Here is a 20,605-nt window from a genome sequence, read left to right on the forward strand (position 1 = left end):
ATCTAAAACTAAAATGGGGAGTATAAATGAGTCACATTTTTGAACAACTTGAAAACAGCTTCAGAGTCTCAGAATTTAAGCTGTGGGTTTTGTTGGCGAATTTACAATTAACTGAAATCGAATCAAAAGTATACATATACAGGGCTCTCAAGTTTTGAACTGAGTTCAGAGTGAGATTTTGCCCGCGGTCGCGATGTCGGCAGGGGTTTGATGGGGACGGGTGTCTGATCTCATAAATGACACATATTCTTACAAATAAAATAATATTTATTTAATTCAGCATTTATTTGTGTGTGTGTGTGTGAGAGAGAGAGAGAAAAAATGGTCAGTGCTGTTTATAGTAGGTGTTGGTAGCTGGTTTTGAGGCCAGGGGTTGGTGGCTCCCATTTGAATCACTGTGGTTCCAGGCCAGCCATTTTTCACAGTTCCATCAAGTGCTAAACTGTTCCTGGTTTTGGTCTTGTTTAATCCCACCATGGAGAAAACCCTCTCAGCATAGGTATTTGAATGAGCAAGCACTAACACTAATGCAGCTATTTTAGAAATCCTCCCTGCTTATGTCCCTCACACCTTGATGGACACAGGAGTTATCTTGTCTGCAGACTAAGCACCAGTAAAAAGAGCTGGTGGTTCCCATTGTGATGAATGGCGATCGGGTTGACCACTCCTTCTTAAAGGAACACCTACAGGTGGCTGCTCTACATAACCCTCTCTTTTTCCCTGTTTCCAGTGGGTTCTCCACTGTTTCCTCTATGGTCCTCCACAGTCTCTTCCATGCACCCATCCTCTACTGGCACCCTAACTCCCTCCCCTACTGTATTCTCCACAGCCTCCTCCTCTGACCTAGCCACCTTTTTAGGGAGCTGGGCCCGCATTCATAAAGATTCTAAGAATCCTCTCAGAAAACTCTTAATTTAGCTTAAAAACTTTTACGTAGGAGTCTTAGCTTAAAAGCGATTCGGGACCGATCTGAGAGCAACTCTGAGTAAGGAAAAGACAAAAACGTTTATCTTAGTGAGGAGGCGGGGTTGAACCGGTTGCTATGTATGACACAATCTTTTGAAGACTCTGATTGGCTGGTTGTCCAAGAAGGAAAAAAAAGAGTGATTTTAAGTATAGGGTCTATTCTAATCCTCACTTTAAATTTACATGCGTAATTTTTCCTATTTGACCGTTCTCTCTCTCTCTCTCTCTCTCTCACACACACACACACACACACACACATTATATGTGTGTATATGAATTCTATTTTTTTATTTACCATGCTTTTAATTTCCTATAAGGTATTTGATTGGCTTAGAATGATAAAAATTGTTCCACTCTTTCCAGTTACAGTGATTGCTGTCCTATTTAAGTGGCGGTTTGAGTGTTGGTTTTAATGTATCAAACATGGAATCAAAGCCAAGAAGAGCGAGAAAGCCAAACTGGACAGAGGAACAGTGTTTACTGTTAGCCCAGTTAGTGGATGAACACAAGGCCATTCTTAAAGGAAAATTCAGACACAGCAAGGGACAAGAAGCAGACATGGGAGCGTATAGGACAAACTATTAACGGTTCATTCCCCCTGCTTGTGTTCACCTATAAGCCTGCTATATTCATAAATGCAGTTTTTAGAGCCTGCAAGGTGGGAATCTCCAGTGGAAACTAAATGAACTGTGACACAATAAGATGTTCTGAAAGTGCTGTAATTGTTTGTGTGATCACTCTGCTTACAGAAGGTTGTGACAGACCCAAATCATCACTATTGCATTGTTGCATGTTCCCAGTTGCCAAATATCGTAATGTAGTGATTACTTTAATTTATATATTAAATTATATTATATTAAATTATTATATAATCTATACCGTCTTATTAACTCATTGTCATCCATTGTCTGCAACACATTTCTTCTGCCTCTTCATCTTTCTGCCATTTTCTCCTCTGCTAAAGAAACTCTTAAGCCTCTTAAAAGTCCTCGTCTGTGCTCATAACAAATTTTACCTTAAGACCTCTTTTAAGGGATAAGATGCTTTCTGAATTAATTTTTTCTTTACTAGGATTTTTTTCTTTAATTTTAAAAGTAAACGCCCACATTTCTAAGAATTTTCTTAGAATTTTGTCACTAGGAACTACTTTTTGCATTAAGATTCTTTATGAATACGGGCCCAGATCTTTTAGAACAAAGCATGAAAGATTGCTCCTTTGCCTCTTCCCTGACATCTTTGAAATAGACGAATGCAATAATCAATATTATACATTGGATAAAATATAATGAAATAGCCTAGGCAAAACGTTTTGAAAATGGGGACCAGGATGAGGTGCAGTAAAAATAAAAGGAAAGAAAATTTTTTTTTTTTTTTAAACTATTATGGATACTGCCATACAAGTATTATGGATAGGCCTATTATAGAAGTCTCTTATATAAAACTGTCAGAGTAGCCCCGCATCCTCTTCAACGTGTAACTTTGGCAATAAAAAAATAATAGTGGGCTAATAATAGGCACAAAAGCTACGGCCGACCACGTATAATGGCCAAAATTGCGTGCGTGTCGGGGTCATAATAACCATCAGACCAAAACATATCTTAGACTGTTTTTAAAAAATGTTAAATTAATATATTGATAAAAAAAACATATAGTGAAAATCTGTGTCATTGTCTTGACAAGTCTGTAACCGTAACGTTACCTTACTTCAGCGAGCGTCTGGATCTGTGTTGCACACGAGCCTGTAAAAATCTTACCCGGATACAGCAATGCTATTTTCTGATTGGCTGATCGGTAGCTATATTTTTTTATTCGATTAGCAGGTGCGTGTCAGGGCCTTCGGGGAACTCACTTGATTCCTCTACGTTACCTGTTTCACTGTTTAAAAAAATAGCGCCGCAACTTGGTGGGCGTTGTCCTCGTAATGTCTCTGCGTGAGAAATACAAGGTGTGGCGTGTGAGCGTGTGAACGGGTTGAAATGCGTGAGTCTCACGCCCAATGCGTGAGACTTGAGAGCCCTGCATATATCAATCTTATTTTGAGCTATAGGTTTAGTGGATTTTGCAACAGTTTTCACTTGAAAACTTTACGCTCTTCTATATCATAGACGATATTAGTATTAAACACTTCTAATCAGTGTTGAGTACTCGAGACTCGGACTCGGTCTTGGACTCGGTCTCGAGACCGTATTTTAATGGTCTCGGTCTTGTCATGGACTCGTGTGCATTTTGACTCGGTATTGACTCGGACTCGAACATATTAGGAATCGGACTTATGCCCGAGTCCACTCGAGTCCCAATCCAAATATTTCATGATTATTACTGTATGTTAATGTTTATTTAAATTGATGTTTGATTGACACATCCAATGACTGGTGATTTTCTTTTGACGTGAGACGTTAGGCCAGCAACACACTGGATGTGTGGCGCAAGCGTCTCAGCTGCGTAGCGTGTCTGTTTTTAATTCGGCTCCCCTGTTAACAGGTTAGATCTTGCAGACTGCCTGCGTGAGACGCGCGTCCCAGGCGCGGCTCGAGCCGCGCGGAAAACGCGCGCATGCTCGAAATAGAACCGACGCCTATTTTTCACGCGACACGCGTGCATGTTGGAAGCGTTTCCAGGCAAAATATTCTAGGAAAATATGTTTATATGTCATTTTGTACACAAATACATATTAATTCATGACATTTTGATATTTGAAAGTCTATAGGTTGACATAAATGCAGATATAAATGTAATTTTAAAAATAAATTAATAATGATCGATTTTCAAATATTGCACCTGTCAAACATACTCTATTTTGCCGTCAATACTGTTGACGGTGTCTTATCAGTAGGTGTGTAAAATAAAAAAATAAATTTGATATTGTAATAAAAAAAATAAAGAGCCTGGTTTTTTGGCGGCCTCCCTCTATCACCTACAGCCGCAACAGCGCGCCAAGCGCCGCGTCAGGCACGCTTCTGGTGTGTAAAGACACAGAAAACGCGAAGCAGCCACCACGTTTCTGGCACGCAGTAGAGACGCCACGCAGCCAGTGTGTCACCGGCCTTAAGGTACCCTCCTGCCTCCGTAACTAAAAAAAACTTCGACTAGTGTGTATTTTACCCTGCATTAAAACGCACCATCCAGGGAAATTAGCATTAGATTATCCGTTGCTGTTACAGAAAGTGATAAAATGGTAACTGTTGTCAGTCCCCGCTTCCTCTGCACCAGTAAAGAGAGTTTTTAGTCGGGGTGGATTGATCATGAGACCACATCGTGCTTGGTTGGGTAGCAGGATGGTCTCCTCACTTATTTTTTTGAAAAGTAATTATGCCCATCTGTAATCTTCACAACATCTAAAGTGCACATAATCCAATACATTGTAAGGATATTAGCAGTCATTAGTTAAGCTTCAGGGTTAAAAGTTATGTAAAAGCTGTTACAGTTGAACATTTACAGGTATAGTGGTACAGTAATGTTACTTGTACTAGAAGTGTTATGTGGAATTACAATATAGAGTCGTACAGTAATATTATGTGTACTAGAAAGGTTATATGGATGTGTATAGTGGTACAACGATGTTATGTGAAAATGAGCACTTAATATTGACAAGTAACACTTCATAATACTAATAAAATTACCTTTACACCACATACTATGTGGCCCTTTTAACCTTTATTGTTTCCACCAAACATTTGACATACTCTTGAAGATTTCTTTCGGTCTTGTCTCAGACCCAATCTCTCTGGTCTCGGTCTTGACTCGGACTCGACCCTTTCTGAACTCGGTCTTGACTCGGACTCGACCCTTTCTGAACTCGGTCTTGACTCGGACTCGACCCTCTCTGGACTCGATCTGGACTCGGACTCGAATGAGCTGGTCTCGACTACAACACTGCTTCTAATACAGCAGTCGTTTTCTAGAGTATGTTCTGGGCCACCAAACGCCCTCTAGAGGAGGAACCTTAGCAGAACACAGAACCAATCACAGAATCACACGGAGCATGTTTGAGCTCACAGTGACCTCTACAGGACGGAGGGCCATCGTGTGTGGACTGCATGCATGTATTATATATATATAAAAAAAAAAACCACTGTGACCTGATGGTTAACTAAGCACCTCCTCTTAGCACCCCATCTGGCAAGTTAAAACCTATCCAAAAGTTTGCTTTACAGCTCAGGGTAGCACATGTACATCATTTGCCAATTATAACAGGAAACTATATCCTGTCCAATCAAAATACAGATTGGACTCTATACTCTCTTAACACCACAGCTTGTTGTCTTTTCCTATAATGGTTAAATCTAATTATACAATAACTTACAATTGATATTTCAAGTTTCATCATTTGAATTAATCATGCCCCTTTAAGCAGCCATTAATAATTGTCAGACTCACACCATTAAAAACACAAAACACAGTTGTCCTTTTTCATTATTATTTTTTTAATTTATGAAAACGTTGCAATCCTTTTTAGGCATTCCTGTAAAGAGAAAACAATTATCAGAAGCATAGTCAGCATGCACGTGTACCAAACAGGCAGATTTAAACAGTTCAGCACCTGAGTCTATAATTAGATCACAGATTTTATAAACAACTGTAGAAATTCTGTGATTATGTCAGCTTTTAAAATTAAGAAGTCTTTCACAGTATTAAAGAGACTTTTAACTGTTTCAAGACAAAGAATTTCACAGAAAGACATTTGTGCAGTAAAGGGCTTTGCACACAATTTTGGCTTTTGCTTCTACGGTGGCTCAGAGCGGTCTCTCAAAACAATTCTGAAATTGCTTGCTACGGAAGCGAAAAATGCAGAAAATCAAACCCTACCCAATTCTTTTCTTTTTAAGTTTCAGAGGCAGTGTGTGAACGTGACTGACACAACATGAGGTACTTAAAAAAAATTAACAAGCAGAAATTTCAAAGCCAGCGTGCAATGACCTTAACTCTTAAAGGTGCTCACTGGAATAAAGAAATCAGCTGCTGAACAGGAAAATCTTACAGTAAGTTTAAAGTATCTTTTTGCATAGCTACAAACTTAACACAAGTGGCTTCAGAAAGCAATTAAAACCTGCCAGAAAAATAAGGATAATGATAATGATAATAATAATAGTGTAGCTCAATTGGTAGAGTATTACATGATAAGTAAAACTTGATAGCCTGAATGCACTGTAAGTTGCTTTGGATAAAAGTGTCTGCTAAATGCATAAATTTAATTTTAATTTAATGAAGGAGATGAAAAAACAGCGGTTTAGTGACATGGGCTTACTTCGCCACAATGCTGTCGTTCTTGGCGAGCCTCAGGAGGGAGTCGTCAGCTTCACCCTGCAGAACACAAATCAAACGTCTGTGCTTTCACGTTTATATGCACACATTACAAGTGTCAGACTTTAGTACACTACACATAGACGCAGAACAAAAGATCATGCAAAAAATGAACTTTTTATCCACACGACTCCAATATCTTGATGAATTTGACACAAACACAGCTTTTCCCTTCATAAGATGTGAATCGATGGACTTGTATGTATCACGATTTTATCAGCTGTTTGGACTCATTCTGACGGCACCCATTCACTTCAGATTATTAATTGGTGAGCAAGTGATTTAATTCTAATTATCTCCAAATCTGTTTGGATTAAGAAGCAAATTATTCTACATTTTAAGATAGCACAAGGCTAAACTTTAATTTTTAGCTGGAATAACCTCTATTTGAACATACCATTCTCCGGATAGCACCGCAGATGGCGTAGGTCTTGAACTGTCCATTGAACCGTCCTGTAGCCTTGTCCACCTGTAAAGACCATTAGCAGCAGCTCATTAATCACCACAACTCTTGGTTGACTAATACATCTTTCGGCATCTAACAGTGGCCACTCTGGCTTGTGTTACTGTGTAACAGTTTTGTCAATGGAAAAAACAAAATTTTTGTAATTCACATACATTTTATTTGCAATAATTAAACTTGCATTTTATTGATATGTATGCAATGCAATTTAATAACCTGTATACACACATATAAACAAAAATGTGTGTCAAACCTCAGCGATGTTGATCTGGATGGAGGCATGGTCCTTGGCACCAATAATTCTGTTACTAGCAGAACTAGAAACACACACAAGAAACACTCAAGATGAATAAACGTGTGCCCTCACGCAGTTTTTAACTTTACATCTATGGCTAGATACAAACGATGACAGACAGCTATTGGTGAGCGTACATTAATATTATTTAAATAATCATATTTAATAAAGATATATTCTATTAAAAAAAAACAGTTTCTGTTCAGTTTGACTTAACCTCACCATTTGCGAGGGACGTACAGGTCCACGAATTCACCAGCGTCGTTCTGCATCCTGACTTTATCTGACTGTCAATCAGCTCAGTCTGCGGCAAACAATCAAATCAGTACATGTCAAGGCAGTGATCAGCTTTATTAACACGAAACACCTTTCTTTACAGGCTGGTCGCAGAGCTGAGTTATATATTTACAATGGGTGGTTAACTGGAGTAAAGGAGCGCTGCTCTCAAACATGTGTAACGTTACACACTCAGCCCTGCTGCTCTTTCACCAACAATAAAACACGCAGAAAACTGACTATTAGGCGAATATGTGATACACGCTGTGTAAAACAGTCCCCTGCATAAATGGTGTGAGACAAATGTTGTAAATGTTAGCTCAAACCCGTAAAAAACATACTAGTAAACTAGAGCTCATGCCGCTCTTACCGTTTATAACAAATGGCCGACGCGGAAAGGAAAGAGAAAGGGTCAGGAGGAAGTGACGTAACACGGAACACAAAATAAGAGTGAGAGGACTTTATTTGAGCAGAAATGGCGAAATGGGGAAACTGTATATGTAAATGATTATTAATAAACAATACTGCATTTTAAATAGCAAAATTAAATATATCCGTTTTTATGACACGGCAACTAGGCTAAAGAATATTAGGTGTCCAGTATAACCGAATAATATGACATCTGATATTATTGTGATACATACATTCGTCAAGTTTAGAATCAGATCAAAGGGGAAAAAAACAGCCAAATAAAATCAAATTAAAATATACTGGACACGTTTTCAAATGAAAGATAAACATTCTGTTATAGCTAAATGTAGCTTATATATTCACTGAATAATTTAATAGATGTGAGAAAGGTGAAACTTTCATTTCTGGACAGTCAGAAGTTAATAAATAGCATGCATACATGCATGTATATGCACAAAAATTCATTTAAACAGATTTAATTCATCCGCATAGTATTGTAGATAGTACTGACTTTGACTTTGGTGTTAAAGTATAGGCCTATTTCTTATATCACAATGAGTTCGGATTTTTAAAAAAAAGAAAATTGTGAGAAACTATTCAATAAGAGGAATTAGTTGAATTTTCATGTTCACAAACGGACCAAAAGTCTGACTGCAGAAACTAGACTTAAAGATGGTCATCTCAAGGTGGAAGGAGACAAGGTACTAAGGATGTTAAAAGATATAATATTATACCAGAGGACTGTATCGTACAGAGTTTACTGCAAGCCATTCTTCTGCAGACATGGTAGAGATTCCTATATGTCACAAGCTATTCAGTCGCTGAAATGTCATGGTAAACATAATTCAACAACAATTCACTGAAATTTAATTTCAATGGAAATAATAATGCACAATCCTACGTACACTACCACCTCTTTTGAGTGTTCTTTATTGGATGAACCTACTAAAATAACACTGTTTGCCACCTGCTCTGTTTTTGATGTCATGTGCCATATGCTAAACAATAGATACCAGCTTGCAAAGGCCTGCAGCAAAATGCCATTACGAGAGTCTGTGGGAGATGTGAGCAGCTGGTGTGCTCTCCGTGGACCGTCAGATGAGTTACAATGACAGAAAAGGAATTCCTCTCACTCATTCCTCTGTCTATGGCCTTACAGTTCACTATTTCACACTGACTTTACACCTTTTCACTCAAAAATTGAACTTTTCTGAAATGTACATTGCAGCAAATTAAAATTCTGGGGGGAACTAGCAATGTTGTCTTAATTGAGCACACTTGAACTGGTTTGTCCTGAAGCATCATCACACTCAGTACAGGTGACATGACGGAGAAGATAAAAATCTCATGCAAATGTTTTATGTTGGAAAGAGGTAATAAGATGAGTGTATATATTTCATGAAATCAATAGGATCGTTTGAGAATAGCAAAACAGACAAGCTTTCTATAAATTCACATGTCTATTAATAGTATCTGCATAGCATCAAAATACTGTTAACCCTTTAACAGTCACACTAAGAACAGCAAAATATTATTTATTGTTAAATTTGTGTTCCTGATACCACACTGAGCAACTTTTCTTTTTTTTCTTTTTTTTCAGTTGACGCATTCACAAAGCAGATACATAAGTCAACCAGCCAGTTGACTTGACCATTTAGGGTAACTCAGCATGAACTAAAAATGATGATGCATTAATGTAATTTTTCATTTGTGCAACTGATGTTTTTTTTTTTCTCTTTTGTATAAAAACATTACAGACAGTAGAATATGATGACATAGAATATGGCAATACCCATGATTATATATAAACCTGTTCCTATTATAACAGAAATCCAATATACAAAAAAAAAGTATATATGAAATTATATATGTAAAAGAAATCTAATAAAGTAAATAAGAAAATGCATCAAACCAAAATAATAATTCAATTAAACAATTAATCAACAATTAAATTACATTACAAATAATAAATAATGGATCTACGTAGTGACAATCTGTATAAATGTTCTGTGATATGCAACAAAGCATTGGTTTTTGTTCAGACAAAGGAATAACTTCATCTTGCGCAGTGCAAGATCATTTTACCCTAACTGGGCAACTCAACCGTCGAGCACATTTTCTAAGGTAGTCTAAAAACAGATATACATTTTATCACCTTGTTTCTGCCATTTAACTAAATTTACTGTTAGGAGGTCTAGAACTGGAAAATCAGATTAACTTGTTTTTTAAATCTACAATTTTTTTCAATTACTGTTTGAAGAGAGGCATCACATCAATACATTTCGGTCTCGTCACTGCTTTTCTGCAACAATATATTTTTGCTGCAGTCACACCCAGTGGATATATTTGTCATTACATACTCTGTTCAATGAGAGGTTTAAGTACAAATTGCCAAAAATGGGGTTTGTCGAGTTTTAATTTCAGTAATCTGATCGCAAAAAAAAAACATCAACCGTGCGTTTACAATGTATGTTAAAGGGTTAAAAATGATAATCATACATTGTGTTTGCTGATTTTGCATCAAAATGACCATATCTGCAATTTTGGTAAAGAAATCTAGTAAAAGAAGAATGTGTAATTAACTTTTTTTTTTTATTGCTTCAAAGCCCATTCTTCTGCATCAGTAACCCCTCCCCCATTGGAAAAAAAAAGTTTTGCATTTTTGCAATGATTTGCTTGGGTACTTTTTATTTATTTATAGAACACAATATGGAACTACAAATAAACACATGGGTGATGGAAACAGGAAACAAGGAAATTACACCATTGAAGCCTTAATTAATACAGGATTTCTTGCAAACTACAGACATGTGAAAAAAGGCTTTAATTTAATATTAGCTATGGCATGCTCTCTATATTTCATTACTGGAGGGCCACATTCACCACAGAAAGCTGGAGAAGAAAAAAAGTGCTATTGCAATTTATTTAGTGTCTTTCATTTCAGTTGCTCTGATCATTTCATTTATATTAACATATATACTGTATGTATTTTGTTACAGTATATGAGGTATAGACATAGGTATAATGTCATTAATGGCATATTTTTAGCAATTCTAAAGTTGTATTCATGCGTATTACTTCTTTCAAATTTAATACATAATACATGTGCATCCAACAATCAAATTATAATCCTCCTTACAGAGTCTGTAGCTGCCATTGCTACATGGAAACCGTCTAAAAGTGTTAATGCGGACTTTGATTCCTGCTGGTTTTGCATGCACAAGCTTGATGCATGACTTATCACACACAGCATTACAAATGGAAATAGGAATCCTGTCAGTATCCCCAGTGCACCTAGAAAAAAAGAGACAGTTTACAATAATAAGTTACACACATTTTGAATTCATGCACTGAAGAATAATAGAAGAATAATGTTGATCTACAAAAGGAACTCGACTTACTCGTATGTCCACGGAGACATGGAGGTTTTGCTGATACTCTTATTTAAAATGCGGATTCCTAGATTTTTTGCAAAACTTTGAATTTCAGCTAGGGTACAGTTGCATGTGGAGCACTGGTTATAGTATGCGCTCGACAGTCCTGATATCAGCAACATCAACTGAAAAAAAAAGGTATATATTTATAAAATATTTCTATTTTTATATTTATGGAAAACTAATCAAGGTACAGAAACCAAATAATTAAATGTAAAATAGCACTGGATAGTCTTCAATGTAAAAATGAAATATACAATCAAACCTACATTTATTCAGACACATTTCTCACATTATTACAGTTGCGCTATATATATCAAAAATTATATCTGATGTCTAAATAATTTTTGGTTTCTCTGTTAAAACTACAAAGTAATTCAGTCAAGAGCAATGAGTGATTTTCATTTTCTTGGATTAACATTACAGCAGCCAGCAGCTAAATTAGGCGCGGTCACTTTAAGAGACGATGAACGCATCCAATATAATACAGATCACATTTTTCCTCAGCTGTCTACTTTCACTTAAGAAATAACTGACATTTTTTTCGAGCATAATTTCCAAGGTGGATATTTTGACATGTTTTGTATGTATTTGTCGGCACAAGAGCAAAAATAAGCAAATTCGATGTTCAAGTGTTTTGAGACGCCTTTCTGTGCGTGAGCCCTGAACACCAGAACATCGCGAGTACTGAATTGGGCTCTTTCACATTTTTTGGTTGTTCAAACTGTGATTTGTATTTGTTTGTTAAGGAGCAGGAGGGACTTCGAGGACTGTCCTGAGCATCTTTTTAGGCTGTCCTCAGCGAGTCAGTTATATAAAATATCAAGGTGAAAGTCATCATAGCTTGCTTAGTATAGACCCAGCTCCCAACCCAATTTTGAGAATATATTAAAGGCGATCGCCAGATAAGAGTCTTGCCTTAACGCCGATAACGGCCACCACTAATATATATATATATATATATATATATATATATATATATATATATATATATATATATATATATATACACACATACAAATATATAAATATATATTTACAAATGCATATTTATCTAAAAAATTATAATAAATTTGTAAAAATTTGTAAACCTCTTATATAATTGTCACCTAACAGTCTTAATAATATTGCAACATTTTTAATGAGACAATAGCATGGCATATAGAGTTCATAATAAAAATACATCAATTTAATATATAACATAGATAATTTCTCTCTCTCTCTCTATTAATCAATTAATAACTCATTGTTTTAAATAAAGGCAGGTATGTTTCTTGTCTATCCTTGTCACCTCGAAATCTAGCTAATGTACCGTCATTTGTAATTATATAATTTGAAATAGAAAGTGCATAACAACATAAATATAAAAAATCTACAATAATGATTATAATTAAAATAATAACCACCTAACTAATAGTATCTTTAGTTTTGATGTACAAAGACAGACACACAAGTGTTAGAAGAACTAGGGAGACAGATGTTTCTCAAGTACAGATCATCAGGTTACTCACCAGCAATACAGGCATCATCATGAGATCCGACGGTCCAGGAATTATGTCAAAACATATTTTGGGCTGCCGAGCTGCATTTATATTAACTGTGAGCCAAATCAAGCAATGACGTGAACCACAGACGTGTTTCCCAAACTATTTTGTATGTGTTACATTCTCCAGTGGATGGATTGCCTGCTTTATAGTTTCCACAGTGGAATCAGAGAGCTGCCGCTCATTCTCAGTCTGCTATATTGTCCCCAGGCAAAAGAAGTGTGACAATCACATTCATTATCAAAGCAGAAAGAGAAAATAGTCAACATTGCCATATGTTTCAGGTGTTCCCTCAATGTGTTGATAGACTGGGGTAAATGAGAAAGGTCAGTTGTAGGACAAAATTACGTAAAAGTACCATAAATATTTCAATATGTTTTATTATTTTTTTATTTTATTCCGCTTTCCATAAGGCACAAAGCCATGGCTATTTATGGCTATTTATGGCATTTTGTGGTGTATTTATATTGATCTATCAGATAGACAAAACAGGTAAAACTGCACTTTTAAAGGTGCCTTTCTTGGAGATAAATACCAATCAATCCATGACTGAAATATCAACTATCGATGACTATTTCAAGATTTTAACCAGCCATTTTAATTTTGTACTAGGTGTGGCTATTATATCCCACAAAGAAGGAGTCCCACAAACTACAGTGTCATTGCATTATATAAGAGATTATTCATGTTCTAGAATAAACCATCCACAGTAAGCAGGCAGAGGCGATGCAAGCGCTGCTTTGCATATTCTACCTTAGGAAAACAATGTGTGTGAACCACATGCAAACATAACTGCATCAAATCACACCTTTTGATTTTAGATATTCAAAACCATATTACTCATAAATGCAAAAGTTATGTAATATATGAAAACAAAACGAGCATGTGGGTCAGACTCATTTGTTTGTTTTAATTAAACAATAAAATATACATTACTTGAATGCATCAGAAGTCATTAAAATGTCATCACCATCCCTGTAAAATGAAACTAACCGATCATTTCATTACCCCCCCCCCCCAATACATTCCTAATTTATTCAACTGATTTTAAATAAGTCTTTTCTGACTTATATACACTTAATCATTGTTAAAAAATAAAAGTCTTCTAAAAGCCATAATAATTCGTTTTCATGGTTCTCTCCATGCCGGGAATACTGAGTGTCACGAGATCTACAGTATTCAACGTTTGCATACATTGAAAGCAAACAGCTTGTAGTAAAAAATAGCAAGCGGATTCAGCTAATGATTATTTAGTAACAAGTTCCACAGAAATTTCACATTCAGTCAATTTCTGACTTTTTTAGTTGGCTCAACCTTTAGTGAACTAGTTTTATAGTCCAGTCAACTAAAATGTTTTAATTGGTCAAACGTTTAAAAAGACTAGCAATTTATGTGAATTAAAATGTAACTGTTTATGTGTTTTATATGTTACCTCAACTAAGATTTATTATTTGGGCATCAGACGAAATTGCTTGGCAACTACATAAACATTTTTTTTTTATAGTTTAAAAAGAAATATTACAAATTAAAATAAAAAATAATAATAAAAATATAATGAGGTTATACAGTACATAGAATCAAATCAAGTCACCTTTATTTACATATTGCTTTATTACAATGGTTGTGTCAAAGCAGCTTTACGGAGTCAAACAGGAAAATAGTTTATCAGTATTGCAAGAGATCATTAAAACGTCATTTTTCCAGCTAAAGACAATTCATAGCTGATTCATCGTTTAGCTTCCAGGAATGTCTGTGTGATCAGCCAAGTGTCCCCAAATAATCAAGCCAAAGGCACCAGCAGCAAGAACCCAAAAGTCCATCGGTGACAGAGATCGAGTAGAAAACCTTGGGAGCCACCAGGTAGAGGATGACACGGGAGTGGATTTTTAAAAAAAGTTAGGCTATTTTTGTGTATAAAGTTGGCGATCAAAGTGTTATCATGATTCCCGGTCCCGTCCACTCCCACTGATATTTTTTCCTGTCCCGTGACTCTTTCCCAATCCTGTGATTAATAGTGATTTTGTTCCCTCGGGAGTCTCAATAAAATGCATGGTGTGGTTTAATTCCCGGCTGCAACACAGGTCAGATTGAGCAGAGGACTCATCTGTTTTTTGTGGTCTTGTCCTGATGTCTAATGAGGTCTTCGGGAAGGATTACCCATCAGGTCTGTACAGACTGAATCTGGGTGGCCACAGTGACCTCAGACTAAGAACGAAACCAACTAACATTAGCGCAGGATGCCACTGAGAACAGTAAAGCACATTAAAATTGTAGTAAAATATTTACACATATAACCTGGAATGAAAAGAATTAACTCCTAAATCATGCCTTTTATATCATTTACAATGTATCAATATCAGTTAATAGCATTTTTATTTTTTTTATTTGAAAATTTTCAGTAAAACACTGACATTCTGAAAGTAACCATTCATTTAATGTTTTTAAAATATATTTGTGCAGACGTAATGTATATATCTTTTCAACTTAGCCCAAGCAGTAAAATGTATCTATCTATCTATCTATCTATCTATCTATCTATCTATCTATCTATCTATCTATCTATCTATCTATCTATCTATCTATCTATCTATCTATCTGTCTATCTGTCTATCTGTCTATCTATCTATCTATCTATCTATAAATACACACACACACACACACACACACTTACACGCATACACACTTTGCATCAAACTGATTTATATCATGGAGGGCTTGAAGGAGAGTATACATTTTAAGCAAATTAGCATTTTTGGGTGAACTATTGTTATAAGCACATCCAACTGTATGATAACCAGTCCAACAATAGTTTAGTAATTCATGTCACATTAAAGCAATCAGAGAATGGAGAGTCCTAATCATTTCAGACTACGATACAGATGCCTTTCTCCATGGTTTAAAGAAAAGATGAGTGTCACTTCATGAGACGAACGTGACCTTTGCATAGTATAAGGAAATCATAAATAAAACAAGTAACACAGTGCAGTTCTAACACATTCTGTAGTACATTTGAAATCTTTGTTTTATTAATCTTTGGTTGTGCCAAGATGTGTTTGATGTGTTATTTGATATTACATTTAAAGCAATATAAAAATACATTTGCAAATAAGTATATCAATTTACCATAAATGCTTATCAGTATGTACATTCAGAAATATTAGACCATATTTTAAAGACAAAATAAGTAATTATGAAATTACATCTAAAAAGTGGATCAAAATCACTCTAAAGTTCAGTTAATTGCATTTAATATGAATTTATACAATACACATATATTAATCCGTCAGTGTGTCATGTCGTAGAGCACTGAAAAACGCTGTGCCTTTAAGAACACAACCATAAATACACTTGGAAATAAAAGCATTTGTTTGTCAAATACTACAGTGATAATGGGACAATATGTGGTGTTTGAATAATGTGACTGAAAGATAAACCCACACTTTAACCTACACATGTTTTCTAAAAGCAATAAGCATGCTGCATTTGTATAAGTACAGATACTTTGCTTTCTGTTTTGTTGATACAATGGAAAGGTTACATTTGAAAGGTCAAACGCAGAATGAAAGTTTACATTTTGTTTTAGTTTCATCTGACCACAGTGTTCAGTCCTGTGTGAAGTACCAGTAGTGTAAGCTGAATATGCTGAAAATAGTTTTTGAAGGAGAGCAGAGGACATTCTCTTGAACTTCCTGTAATGTAAATACTGTTTGATATATATTTTTTTTGCAGTTTTTCAGCTGTGATCCTTGGAGAGCACTCAATCTCTTCTCACTTCCAAGCAGATTCGGGACATCTTCAGTTAACTGGAACATCTTATTTATTTCCCTGATTGTGAAAATGGGAATTTTCCTCACTGTACTTTGCTTACAGTCACTTTCTGTTGTATTAAGCTCAAAAGTATTTTGGTGCACATCAGAACTATTCTTATGTTTTACTCTGTGTGATGAACGATTAAAGGATTTCGGCCATTTCATGTTATTAGTGAGCCTGGTGTTCTAAAAATATGAATATGATTGGGAATAAATAAGATGTATGTAATATATAAAAATAATCATGTGGAGTTATTTTTATTACCCTCTCTGCTCACATTTACCAAGGGTGTCAATATTTCTGATCAGGACTGTATTACCTAGTTATAAAATATAAAACACAACTCTGTTTCTAAATAAAAAATAAACATTCATACACTGAGATGAATTCAAACTATGTATAATTATTATACATATTAGTGTATGCGATATCTAGTGTGGCATCTGAATGAGCTCATGTCAAATTCATTTACTTTCCTTGTATATAATACAAAAATGAAAGGATTGTGTTTATTTCAACAAGCTTTATTCACTTCAATAAAAAGAAGAATTCAGCACAAATGAATGCATTATTATTATGACACATAAACGTGTAATATGCATACAACTGAATCATTACATGGATTCGAGACAGTTTTTACAAACATGGAAATCTCTGTCAAAAACATAAAACATAATCCAAAGCACTGACACTGATTTTACGGTTTTAGACATAGTCATCACATTTGGTTTTCACAAATGAAAAATAAACGATGTGAACACATTGCAGTTCCGAGATGGTCATATTAATGAGCTCATCAAAAGTGCATGCTGGCATAATTTGCATATTGTTCAGTCTTTCTTTGCACATGTACAGCCTAATGAAATCGTGACAGGCTTTACATATAATATAATATAATTAGTGCCCGTGCAGGTCTTTTTGAATAACATGTTGATATTTTGCACAATCGGTACTGCCTCGAAACCTGGATCTGGGCACTTTTCACATGTGGTGTTACGGACTGTACGAATCCTGTCAGAAACTGCTGGGGATGGCCTGGGAGAAGAAAAACTGATAAGCGATGGAGCATTGACACACATCCTTTATCACCATCATATATTCCTACATCCCAAAAAAGGAATAACTGAATAAACTGTAGGAAAACTTACTTGCACTTCCAAGTAGGATTGGCTTTGTTAGAAACGTGGTTGTTCAGTCTGCAGTCTGAAAAGTACATTGTCTTGCATAATTGATCGGAGACATTTTTCAAGCGATTCTCACTACATGGATGATCGCAGTCCGAGCAGGGCAGACCATGATATCCGTAAACAGACACGAAAGCAGAAACAAACACCTGTTTTAAACAGCACATATTAGAAGACGCTCAAACTATACAACAAACACTGGGTCTTATTTTACACAGAAATTTGCTAGATTAGTTTACTCACCAAAAGAGCAGAGAAGTTCATTGCTCACTCGTTCAGTGCTACTCTTGTCACTGTAAGGGAATGTAGGAGTATTGCTGTTTTGTGCTTAGGACTCACTTTTATACCATGTTCAGAATCCACTGAGGATTTCACTTGACGTAATCCACAAACCTCCTTCCTACATGACAAATTTGCATGAGACTAACAACAGCGGCACTGTGTCTGTTCTGTTTTCCATAATGATACAGTGATCTGTAGCCATTCAGGTGAGGGGTATGGGTCTTTTTTCTCCTTTATTAGTGGGTGGAATACAGTCGCACACAAAGGCCAAAGAAAAACAAACAACAACAATCCTGTGCCATAGGTGTTAATCACGGGAAGGACAGGATTCCCCCATCTGAGGGTTGCCCCCCTAAAATTATGATTAAAAACCATGCTGTGTATTGTAAATATACTTTTTATACCAGTGGTGGTAAGTAACGAAGTAAAAATACTTTGCTACTTTAATTAAGCATTTTTTCAGGGATCTGTACTTTACTTAAGTATGTTTTATTTGCATCTACTTTCACTTTTACTCCATTACTTTATTAAAGACAAAGTTTACTTTTTACTCCGATACATTTCCCCATGCCCGCTTCAAGTATTTATTACACTGATTTTACAAACCAATGAAAAATTTGGTTTTCTTTTGAAAAATAGAACCCGCGACTTCGCGAGTTCTTTGCCAACATACGCTCATGCAGCAGTTAGTTCGAGGTGGAAGATGACCGCTAAAATAGGTGATAGTGCAGCTCTTGCTGACAGGGATCACGCATGACCAATTCTCAAGGATATGTTTGAATTCACTGAAGTCAAGGGAGATTCTTATTGGCTGAAATGTCTTCTTTGCCTGCCACGGGTGAATGAAATTTCAGTAGGGCTGTGCAAAAATCGAATATGATTTTCATGCTCATCTCATCAGTAACGCTCCTGAAATTAGTAGTATATGTCTCCAGCACGTGCATTCAGATCAGGGTTGCCAGGTTTTCACAACAAAACCTGACCAGTTGCTTCTCAAAACTAGTCCAAAACTAGCCCAAACGTGTTTCCAGGAGGTTCCCTTATAAAAATTGCTTCCCGGGGTTAAAATATCCGTTTATTGGAAGGGTTGCCTTGGTAAAATTCACATTTTAGGGGCTAAATATCAAGTTATTGGGATTGGGGTTTCTTCAACCGGCGGACATGAAAAACAACCACGGACTTGGCAACACTGGTTCAGGTGGAGCGGCAGTTACTGCACAGAGCCGTAGTCCACCGACAACTAACACAAAATCAAAATCGAGAAAAAAATAGCATTTTGTGTAGATTGTCAGTGAATTACGGCTCTTTGTAGTATATGCCAACCAGTGTTTCCAAGTCTGTGGTTGTTTTTTATGTCCGCAGGTCAAAGCGACAATACCAATAACGTGATATTTAGCCCCTAAAATGCGAATGACAGAATTTTCATTTTTGGGAGAACTAACTCTTTAAAGAGGTGGTTTTTCCTCATTGATATTCTGAAACAGTCTTACCGTGTATCTTGTACATCTTCTGTTTGAGGCAGCTATGATATTAGGGAACATGTCTTTTTGAAAGTTCAATCCCTATACTGCGATAAGGTTCTTCATTGTCTCTTTTGATTGTAAATCTAACAAATTCTTAAGTATCCATCTCATCATTTGTTCAATTAAAACACTGCATATCACTCCCAAAACAACTGATCTGCTTAATTATTGATATTTACAGTTAATTTGAATATTTACTTTTTAATTCCAGTACTTAAGTATATTTTTTACTCAAGAGATGTTTGAATGGAGGACTTTTTTATTTAGATACATCTACTTTTACTTGAGTATAACTTTTGAGTACTTTTACCACCCCTGTTTTATACTTTAAATATTTGTGTAAGTAGTAAAACAACACAAACGGGGCAAAAATGCATTTTAAGTTTCTGAAAATTTTTAGGTAGCCTCTTGCATTCAGTGTTTTTCTATTAAATGTAGAAACGAACCACATAACTACTAACACTGCTTCAGGCATTCTTTTTTTGTTTTATTTACAGATGACATGCAAAACAGTACATGTGCCTCCAAGGTATCGGCTAAAACCATGACGGGCAGTATTGTTAAAATGAAAGCAATTGTTCCTCAGGGATTCCTTTTGTGTGGGATTTCTTTACCACAACGGTTCATGCAGTTAGAGGAATCCTGGACCTCCACTGGAACGCCCAGACAGAATTTCCTCACGTTATACGTCACATTTAATATGCTTTTCCATTTGACACTTTTACTATCATAACACAACAATGCAACACATTCCAACCTATTCAAACACTTTAGTGTCTAAATGTAAATGAAGACTTGAATAATTAGCAAATAATGATTCTTGAAAAGGTACATTTCTCAAAATGATTTATATTTTAAAGAATTGTGTCTGTTCTTTGGTCTGTCTAACAGATATTAGGCTCTATTTAAATTTAAAATAAAAAAATAAAATAAAAATTAAATTTATGCATTTAGCATAGGACAGAAAAAACTCATGTACAGTGGAGATCAAAATTAGAGAACAACTACTAAGGTGACTGAAACCCTGGGACAGGGGGTTGTCTAGATGGAGGCCAAAGGGATGACACTTTCAGCCACAGCAAGAGAAGTAAATCAATCCAAATTTTACAATAATAC

The 20,605-nt window shown here is 35.8% G+C and overlaps 1 protein-coding gene across 2 annotated transcripts; it reads right to left on the reverse strand.

Moving 5' to 3' along the window:
• Positions 1-5,369: 5,369 nt before the first annotated feature.
• Positions 5,370-7,747, reverse strand: rps21 (ribosomal protein S21). Of its 2 annotated transcripts, XM_026199474.1 has the most exons (6): positions 7,672-7,747; positions 7,248-7,329; positions 6,984-7,047; positions 6,665-6,736; positions 6,212-6,267; positions 5,370-5,428 (listed from the first exon to the last, which is right to left on the reverse strand). In XM_026199474.1, exons 2-6 carry the CDS (start codon positions 7,295-7,297, stop codon positions 5,419-5,421), a joined length of 252 nt encoding a protein of 83 aa, XP_026055259.1. In that variant the 5' UTR covers positions 7,298-7,329; positions 7,672-7,747; the 3' UTR covers positions 5,370-5,418. The 2 variants fall into 2 exon arrangements, with proteins under 2 accessions (XP_026055259.1, XP_026055260.1); XM_026199475.1 differs by lacking the exon at positions 5,370-5,428 and having other exon boundaries at positions 6,208-6,267.
• Positions 7,748-20,605: the final 12,858 nt, after the last annotated feature.

The sequence above is a fragment of the Carassius auratus genome, chromosome 23, assembly GCF_003368295.1.
Source record: "Carassius auratus strain Wakin chromosome 23, ASM336829v1, whole genome shotgun sequence".
Taxonomy (NCBI): Eukaryota; Metazoa; Chordata; class Actinopteri; order Cypriniformes; family Cyprinidae; genus Carassius; species Carassius auratus.